Source organism: Onychostoma macrolepis, chromosome 21, assembly GCF_012432095.1.
Source record: "Onychostoma macrolepis isolate SWU-2019 chromosome 21, ASM1243209v1, whole genome shotgun sequence".
Lineage (NCBI taxonomy): Eukaryota > Metazoa > Chordata > Actinopteri > Cypriniformes > Cyprinidae > Onychostoma > Onychostoma macrolepis.
The window spans coordinates 23,330,362-23,340,448 of NC_081175.1; the positions used below are offsets into that span (position 1 = coordinate 23,330,362).

Consider the following 10,087-nt stretch of genomic DNA (forward strand, 5'->3'; position numbering starts at 1 on the left):
ATGAACTCCATCACACCAGAAGCTTCTACCAACATCACAACTCAATCCAACTGGCAATTGGACAGTATTAATAATCCTTTGTTCTGCATCAATATCTTGTTTGGTCTTCCTACACACTCCTATATCATATGGCTCATCGTCACAGGAACAGGAAGTGGAGTTGCATCAGAGTTCTTCAACCTCAATAACTCTTTTTGTGAGATTGGTATCTGTGTGGATTTTTTGATCTTTATATTGTCAAGTTATATTTCAAGTGTCTTTCCATTAGCCCTGTGTTTACAAGGACTTTCCATCACTGGTCGTCCTCTGTTTCAGTGTCTGATCTGTGTTGAGCGTTACCTGGCAGTGGTTCATCCTGTAACCTTTCTGAAGTTCAAACCTCTCAGATATAGAGTGATCTGCTGCACTGCGGCCTGGATAATCACTCTTGGCTCTTGTTTGATCTGCCTGATCATATTATTATTATCTACCATGGCTGTGCATGCATGGTTTTTCTCAATTCAGTTTCTACTCCATCTCCCCATTCAATTATTTTGTCTTGTGGCTGTTCTCAGAGCTCTGAAGCAGTCAGGACCAGGAGAGAGAATGAGAGAGAGAGATGAGAAAAACCACATGAAGAGAAGAGCATTTAATATCATTGTAATAACTACAGTGACCATGGCTATTACATATGTGCCAAGTACTATCTCTGGAATCTTTACCTTTCTAACACAGCGGTTTAGTTTGATATTTTGGGTTCCTTCTATGATTTGTTATCTACTGGCTGGGTTTGTTCAGCCTGTTCTTTATCTGCACAGGGTTGGAAAACTCTACTGCTTCTGTTCTCTATAAAACTTTTATTAATGAATGAGATCTTTTAAAAATATATCTATTTATTAATTGCATTTGTCTTTTAAATAGCTGTTTATTCTGGCCAAATCAAAAAAAAAAAAAAAAAAACACTTCTAAAATATGAATAGCAGCGAAGCGATGAGACAGTTTTGTGTTTAATATAGATCAGACAGGTAGTGAATGACCATGAGTGCATGATGAAGTCTTTCATTGTCCTTTTTATTTTAACTTTATTCTAAGTGTGTTTCTAAGTTGTTATAAATGGATGCTATTTGCTTGTTTATCCAATAAATCACTTCACCAACCATCCAGTATCATTTTATTTCCCATTCTAAATTTGCAAATCAGGTGTTCAATGACTGGCACCTGCACTGGCCACTTAAAGACACAAATATTGTTTGGGGACACTGTACTTTCACTGTTCTCTTGGTAATTTAATATTTGAAGATCTAATGGAGCATTTACAGAATAAAAAACACCAATACCAGGAGCAAATGTGTTGCGGCACCATGTCTACAATAGATCACAGCTGTATGATATTCAGAAAAGCATCACATTGTGAATGTGATATTACTTTAATACAACAGTTCATTAAACAATAACTGTATCTATATTAACTTTTTATAATAGTGGAAAGAAGAAAAGAGTGTCGGACAAGAGTATATATCTTTTTGATATTTTTTTAATGTTTACTTTTAATACTTGCATATCTGGTGTTTAATACTGGCAAGTCAAGCACATATTCTTGTGACAGCTGTGTCTACAAAACACAGCACGGAGATTTATGCACATTCAGAGGGACGAACATTCACTCTTCAGGTGACAATTTTCTTTTTCCTGCTGAACGATATATGACAATATTGCTGTAGTTGTGAGTTATATTAAAGGGTTTATGGGCATGTTAATTGAATCAATTAAGTTTGTTTTTATCAAAGCAAATTAATTATTTACTTGATACCATTAGGATATTGTGTAGAAATATATCAAAACATCAGCATGAAAATAGCCTGTATACATAAGTCATGTAATATTGGTGTAAAAAAATTGGTCTTTCTTATGTTGAACTGCAGTCTGAATAACGCCACATTTTTATGATGCTCAGACAGACGAGGAGGAAAATGAACTCCAACACACCAGGAGCTTCCACCAATGACACAACTCCTTACAGCTGGATAATGAGCAATGTAGAAGTTTGTATGTTCAGCATCAATGTCTTGTTTGGTCTTCCTACACACTCCTATATTACATGGCTCATCATGAGTTCTTCACTGTCAATCTCTCTGTCAGTGAGATTGGTACCTGTCTGGATTGTTTGGTTTCTGTACTGTCAAACTGGTTTTTACAGCTTGCTCCATTGGATATATAGTATGTTATGTGTTTGATTCCAGTGTGTTTATTCAATACAATTCTTAAACAATGACCAGTGTCACCTTTTCCAATTTTTTTTTTTCAGATTTATTTCTCTCTCTTGCTCCCTTTTTCAGTCTAAATTTTGCATATCACATGATAAACAAGTGTCTCCTGTGCTGACAAGTTTAGATGTACAAAGATTGAACTTTGCAGAAATAAGACAAGTGATCGATTTGAATGACAAACTGACTGACTGGTTTTGTTCAACCTGTTCTTTATCTGAACCGGACTGGAAAACTCTCCTGCCTATGTTTCCTGTTATGTTGGCTACTGCTGTGATTAGTTTGTCCTCAAATGTACTTCCATTTCTAGAAAATGCCTAGCAGAAAGCCAATGATATTTGATCTGATTTCAGAGAGTCACAGCATGAGTGCATGGAAACCTTCATTGTCCTATTAATAATATGAGTGGTTGCTATTATTTTGTTTTTCCAATAAATCACTTAAATACCAAGCCCCATTTTCCATCTCATTATTTTTTAAATGTTTGTCTAAACATTGTCATATCAGATTCTCAGTGAGTGCACCTGTGCTGGCCAGTGCATGGCAGATGGATAAATATTGTTTGGGAAGACTGAACACTGACCATTGCATTCTGTATCATATGAAAATTAAAAAGGTTTTGAGTTTTCGCGCATTTATCTTTAAATGCAAGTGAGCTGCTGCTCCCTGCCCCCTTTTCCAGAACAGGGCTGTGCTTTTACAGCTCGTACCTCAAATACTCTGACAAAAAACATCTGTTTGGTTTTGATTATCATATCATTATCATGCTTTTTAAAGCCATATTAGTTTAAACTTCTGATATACGGTTTTCTGAGTGCACACATCCGAAGCACAGTACGCGGCTTGTGAGTGCAACAAGCTGCCTCATTAGCTTAGGACTTCAAAGTTCTTTTGTACTCAGCACGAAACGTCAAATAAAAGTCTTGAATCCAGAGTTATTCGTTTGACTGTTTAATTATGAATCTCAAAAACATAAAAAATAAAAACTTAGGATATTTACTTTTCTTACAAATTAAATGTACAGTTACGCGTAGGTCAAAAGACTGTGTTGCTCCAAAGTCCAGTGGCTTCTGACTGTTTCGCGGGTTCTATTTCTTTCATACTAAATCTAACAGCCAATCAAATTACATTATACTAAATCACTGGTTAACTGTTTACATTCCAATTTCTATGTTTTATTTGCAACACAGGTTTTCTCAGGTTTTACAAAATATACTAAAATATTTTTACTTCCATAGAAATGGCTTCAACATATCCCGGTCCCTAATTGACTAGGCCTTAACATATCAATTATCAACCTAAACTTAAACTGAAGTCATTTATACTCTTATATTCAACACTTTCTTTAATTCCTTTTAGCAAGAATCTTCTTCTCTTCATAGGCAAGTATTTAAGGTAAACGTTAACTGCAAGTATTAACATACTTAACAACTAAATACTTTTCATAGACTATTCAAACTATTCAAATGGTAATTTCTACTCTATTCAAGTCTTTCTCTTCTATCTTCAGCCTTCTCCCTGCAACAAACAAAGTTTAGTTATTGGTCTTTGAATGATGCTGGTCTTCGTCCGAACCTCAGCACTTCGGACAACGCCTTTGGAGTCAGGCATCACTCTCATGACTCTGCCTAACATCCAGGAGTTTCTTGGCAGAAACGAATCTGCGACGAGAACGACATCCCCAACCTTGAAACTTCTACTTAAGCCGAGCCATTTTTGCCGTTCTTGCAGAAGCGGTAAGTATTCGTGAGTCCACCTTCGCCAGAACAGATCCACCATATATTGTATTTGTCTCCAGCGCCGGCGGGCGTAGACATCATCCTTAGTGAACACACCAGGTGGAAAACTAGGCTGTGTTTTCAACGCAAGCAGATGATTGGGCGTCAGCGGCTCGAGGTCATTTGGGTGATCTGTGTTCGTGGTTAAGGGTCTCCCATTGATGATGCTCTCAACTTCACATAGGAGAGTGTGTAGTTTCACAACAGAGCTCAGCACTTTTCTCACTGTGCGAATTTGACGCTCCCAGATACCGCCGTGGTGAGACGCAGCAGGTGGGTTGAAAATCCATTGCACACCCTTTTTCATCATTACTTCATTGATACGAGACTGATCCATCTCTGCCAATGCCTCACGCAGCTCTCGTTCAGCGCCGACAAAGTTCGTGCCATTGTCAGAACGAATAATTGACACTTGACCTCTTCTGGCTTGAAACCGCCGTATGGCATTAATACATGAATCGGTGTGAAGAGAATGTGCTACTTCTATATGCACTGCCCTGACAGTTAAACACGTGAAGAGCACTCCATAACGCTTAACCTTTGCACGTCCTCTTCTGACCTCGAAAGGTCCAAAATAATCCACACCCGTGTTGGTGAAGGGTGGTTTGTCAGGGAGCAGACGGTCTTGTGGCAGATCCGCCATTTTCTGCTCTCCTGCCTTTGCATGCAGTCTTCTGCAGAGGTTGCACTCTGAAATCACTTTTCTTGCTGCTGCATTGGCTCTTGGTATCCAATACCGTTGTCGCAATATGGCTAAGACATGGTTCCTACCTCCATGTCCACACTCTTGATGGATGTGGTGGAGAATGAGGTGAGCTATTCTGTGCTGTTTATGCAGAATGGCAGGATGCTTGGCCTCCTCAGGCATCGCCGATCTGTTCAAACGTCCTCCTACTCTCAACACATCATCTTGCAAATATGGATCCAGTTTGAAGATAGAACTGTTCTTTTTCACACGGGAGCCTGCAGCTCTGGATAGATCTTCCACGGTGAGTTTTCTTTTTTCCAGGTTCTTCTTGCACATCACCATTTGCTTTTCAACTATAGATCTACATTTCTCTGGATCATTCTCATTTTGCTGTATGTTCTGCTCAAACTCTTTTCTTTTCTCGCTCAGGTGCCGCAACATCCTTCTCAAGAGCAGCATCCAGGCTGCCGCCTTTTTCAGCTTATGCCAACTGGAGTAATACTCAACGAGCTGGTTCAGTGGATCTGTGCACTCGTTTGAGTTTGTGCATGACACTGCAGTGGATGTCTTCACCTCAACATCATCTTCAGTCAGGTAAGGACACTGTTCAGGTTGTTCCGGCCATTCAACATCCTTTTGCAGGAAACTAGGCCCCTGAAACCAGCTCTTACTTTCTCTGGATCTTCAAACCTCTTGAAGCCTGATCTGCAGGGTTTTGTGAAGTATTGACATACTTCCACTGAGAAGATGTAGTCGCTTCTCTAATGAAAGAGACACGGTTTGCCACAAACGTCTTGAAACGAAGGGCATCGTTTTCGATGTACTTTAGTACTGTTGTACTATCCGTCCAGAAGACCGACTCCATCAGGGGAACTTCAAGTTCTTCTTTCAACATCCAATCGATCTTGACTGCAACAGTCGCTGCTGTCAACTCCATTCTCGGGATCGTAATCTGTTTGAGTGGAGCGACTCCGGACTTTCCCATCAAGAATGATACATGTTTCTCACCCCGGTCATTTGTCAACAAGAGATACGACACAACGCCATATCCATCTTGACTAGCGTCTGAAAAATTGTGGATTTGAGCAGCGTTTGTGGACCCAAATGCAGAGGGTTTGAAACATCTGTTCAGACTGAGTTCTGAAAGCTTGTCTAAGTCTGTCAGCCACTTCATCCATGTCCGGCATGATTTTTCGTTGATCTCTTCATCCCAACCTTTCTTTTCTTGGCAGAGATCTCTTAAAATGAGCTTGATCGGTAGTAGGAGTGGTGCCAAAAAACCCATTGGGTCATACACTGAACTGACTACAGATAAAATGCCCCGTCTTGTGCATGGCTTGTCCGGCAGATGTATTTTGAACCTGAAGCTGTCAGAACTTGTGCACCACTGTATGCCTAATGCCTGTTCCACTGGTAACTCATCATACTCCAAATCGAGATCTTTGACTTCAGCCGCTCGTTCGTGGTCAGGAATAGAGCCCAGCACTGCTCTGCTGTTGCTGACCCACTTAGTCAAATGGAAACCACCACTGGCACACAACGTCATCAGCTCTCTCGCAAGAGCAACGGCTTTGTCTTCTGTGGCTACTGACTTCAAACAGTCATCCACATAGAAGTTCTTCAGGACTGTCTGTGTGGCTTCTGGGGTACTCTTTGATGCTGCATCTTCCGCTGTTCTTCTTAATGCATATGACGCACAACTAGGGGATGATGTAGCACCGAACAGATGCACACACATTCTGTACTCCTCTGCTTCCACATTCAGATTACCATCTGGCCACCAGAGAAAGCGTAGCATATCTGTGTCCGTGTCTGGAATCCACACCTGGTAAAACATGGACTCGATATCTGCCATCATGGCGATAGGCTCCTGTCTGAATCTCAGCAACACTCCGATGAGGGTGTTAGTTAGGTCAGGCCCTTGTAACAACTGGTCATTTAGCGATACACCTTGGTAAGTTGCCGCACAGTCAAAGACGACTCTGAGTTTCTTCTTTTTTGGATGGTACACCCCATGGTGTGGAATGAACCATACTCTTCCATCACTGCGAATCAACTGTTCTTCTGGAATCCTTACTGCATAGCCTTTTTCCAGTATGTTGTCCATAAAAGCCTTGTACTCATGAAAGAAGTCTGTATTCCTACTGAACTTCCTTTTCAAAGAGTTAAGCCTCTGCTCAGCAATACCACGGTTGCACGGCATCTTCACCTTGTCATCCTTCAAAGGCAACTTGATACGGAAGTGACCATTCACGAGCTGGGCTGATGTTGTCACTGTATGCATGAACTTCTTGTCATGTTGCGACTGTTCTCGTCTGTCGTCACATCTTCTTTCTGGAAAATCTGCATTGTAGTGCTTTATCAGCATGTCATCAACGCTAATCAAAGAAATACGGTTGACAAGGAAACTTTGTCTTTTGCCATCATCTGATTCCTTCTCTTGGCATCTGCTGATTGGCCCATTGACGACCCAGCCAAGAGCTGTCTTCACAGCATATGGTCCGTCGTTCTGGCTATTAATGATCTCCCATGGCTCCATGGCTTTGTATGCATTGACACCGATGAGCAGACCAACTTCTGCTTCAAGTTTTGGGAGATGGACTCGACTCAGGTAAGACCACTTCTCCAAATCTTTCTTCTGTGGGATGTTGGCCTTTTTTTGCAGGTATATCTGGCTGAGTATACACATTGGGAAGCTGAATGTAATCTTGCTCCTCTAAACCACACACCTCCAGATCAGTAAGTTCATAGCTATTCACTTTCTGTTCTTGCGCTATAGTACGAAGCAGGAACTCTGTCTTTCTGCCTCGCATATTCAACTTCTTTGCCAATTCTTCAGTGCAGAAAGTCGCTGTACTTCCTTGATCCAGGAAAGCATAGGTCTTGATTATCTTTGTGTCTTTCTTGTGTTTTATCTGCACAGGTACGATGGGAAGAATACACTCACTATTCCCGGCCCCAGTATGGTCACCTCTTCTGCACCCTGCAGACACGAGAGCACTTGTGACTTCACTTGTACTTTGTGAGCTGTCATCTGCACTGTTATTCTTTGATGAAGCATCTTCCTTAACAATGTGCAAGATAGCTGGGTGCTTGAATGAACAATCTGGACAAGAGGCCCTTTTTTTACAGTCCTTGGACATATGACCTGCTGTCAGACACCCAAAACAAAGACCGTTCGTTTTCAAGAACTGAATTCTTTCTTTCAGAGAGAATTCAGTTTCAGAAAGTCTTGAATCCAGAGTTCTTCGTTTGACTGTTTAATTATGAATCTCAAAAACATAAAAAATAAAAACTTAGGATATTTACTTTTCTTACAAATTAAATGTACAGTTACGTGTAGGTCAAAAGACTGTGTTGCTCCAAAGTCCAGTGGCTTCTGACTGTTTCGCGGGTTCTATTTCTTTCATACTAAATCTAACAGCCAATCAAATTACATTATACTAAATCACTGGTTAACTGTTTACATTCCAATTTCTATGTTTTATTTGCAACACAGGTTTTCTCAGGTTTTACAAAATATACTAAAATATTTTTACTTCCATAGAAATGGCTTCAACATGGCTGTCACACGTCATGTGAGTACTAAACTAAGTTTTCTTTCATGTCTTATTGAGTTTAAACTGTCAAATACACACAAGTTTATGTTAAACACACATAAGTTACGTAAACACAGTCGGTTACGTCTGTAAAGGTAAAAAACTGGGAAAGAAATTGCATGTTTATATTAGATTTGTGCAATATGTGACCACAGCTTAATACACAGTACCTACTGCTGTCTACACTGTTAATATGACCCAAACAATAAAATAAAAACAGAAAATCACTCACTGCTCTTGACTGAATAACTTCTATAGCTTTACTTGAATATTTCTTACTTGAATGCTGCTTTTAAACACTCTAGCATGAAGATAAACATGGCGCATTGTGTGCGACTCACTCAGCGACAGTGTCCATCCTTTTAATGGCATCACATTTTACAGATTCTGCAAACAGCTTGTTCTGAGACACTGCTTATGATTTATGGGGATTTAAAAAAAAGGTGGATTTTTATTATTATAGGATGGTTGTGTACACACATTTATGTTCACCATGTAAAAGTGAATTTTGCATAAATAGTGCCCTGGGAAGGTTGTAGAATTATAGACTGGATTGTATAATCTGGATGTATAAAAATTTAAACATCTCTCTTCATGTTGAAAAAAATATTAGTTTATGAGCTGCTGAATTAAGAAGACAATCTCAGAGATGAATAACTCTACAGTGAACTTCACTACACCTGACACATCTACAAACTCCACAACTCATTCCATTGGGCTTGTGGAAAGTCTTAACATTTGCGCATATAGCATCAATTTCCTGTTTGGTCTTCCTACACACTCCTATGTTACATGGCTCATCATCACAGGAACAGGAAGTGGAGTTGCATCAGAGTTCTTCAACCTCAATCTCTCTGTTACTGAGATTGGTAACTCTCTGAACTGCGTGTTCTTCTTACTTTCGATTTGGTTTTCAAGTCTCTTGACATTACAAATGTTTTTAACAGGATTCTCCATCACGGCTCGTCCGCTGTTTCAGTGTCTGATGTGTGTTGAGCGTTACCTGGCTGTGGTTCATCCTGTAACCTTTCTGAAGTTAAAACCTCTCAGATACAGAGTGATCTGCTGCACTGTGATCTGGATAATCACTCTTGGTTCTTGTTTGTGCTGTGTGTTTATTTTAGTTTCATTCAGCATTAATGCACATGGGTGGTTCTTAATGCTGCAGTTTGTACTCTATCTCTTTATTAAAATGTTTTGTCTAGTGGCTGTTCTCAGAGCTCTGAAGCAATCACGACCAGGAGAGAGAGGGAAAGAGAGAAAGGAGGAAAACCACATGAAAAGAAGAGCTTTTTATGTTATTCTTATAACTACTGTGAACACGGTTATCCTGTATGTGCCAATTATTTTTTCAGCACTATTTAACAATCTGACAAAACAAAATATTCAGGAAGTTTGGTTTCCAGGTATGGTTTGTTATGTGCTGGCTGGTTTTGTTCAGCCTGTTCTTTATCTGCACCGGAATGGAAAACTTTCCTGCCTCTGTTCATCATAAAACCTTTCATGCAGTGTAACACAGCTCTAAGTGAATGAAAACATCCTGAAAAGTTTTAAATCTGAAAGTGCACCGTGTATAAAGTTATTGTCTCTCAAAAGAAAGAGTCGACTCTGAGTTAAATTGCATGACTCTGCACTTTAAGTTCATTCTGAGTGTATTTATTATATATGGCTGTTGTAAACAGTTGCTAATTGTTTGTTTATCCAATAAAACACTCCATCAATGATCGTCACCTTTTACACACTGAGGGTTGCTACAAAGATTTTTGCATTACTAATCAT

At 39.8% G+C, this 10,087-nt stretch overlaps 2 protein-coding genes across 2 annotated transcripts; both read left to right on the forward strand.

Annotated features, from left to right (window-relative positions):
* On the forward strand, nucleotides 1-904 carry LOC131528359 (hydroxycarboxylic acid receptor 2-like). Its single transcript, XM_058757453.1, has one exon. The coding sequence runs from the start codon at nucleotides 1-3 to the stop codon at nucleotides 829-831; it is 831 nt and encodes a 276-aa protein (XP_058613436.1). The 3' UTR covers nucleotides 832-904.
* Nucleotides 905-8,957: 8,053 nt separating this feature from the next.
* LOC131528360 (chemokine XC receptor 1-like) lies at nucleotides 8,958-9,803 on the forward strand. Its single transcript, XM_058757454.1, has one exon. The coding sequence runs from the start codon at nucleotides 8,958-8,960 to the stop codon at nucleotides 9,801-9,803; it is 846 nt and encodes a 281-aa protein (XP_058613437.1).
* The last annotated feature ends 284 nt before the right edge of the window (nucleotides 9,804-10,087 follow it).

Excerpts from the sequence above, each read along its gene's own strand:
- LOC131528360 (XM_058757454.1), top strand. The coding sequence starts at position 8,958 with ATGAATAACTCTACAGTGAACTTCACTACACCTGACACATCTACAAAC.
- LOC131528359 (XM_058757453.1), top strand. The coding sequence starts at position 1 with ATGAACTCCATCACACCAGAAGCTTCTACCAACATCACAACTCAATCC.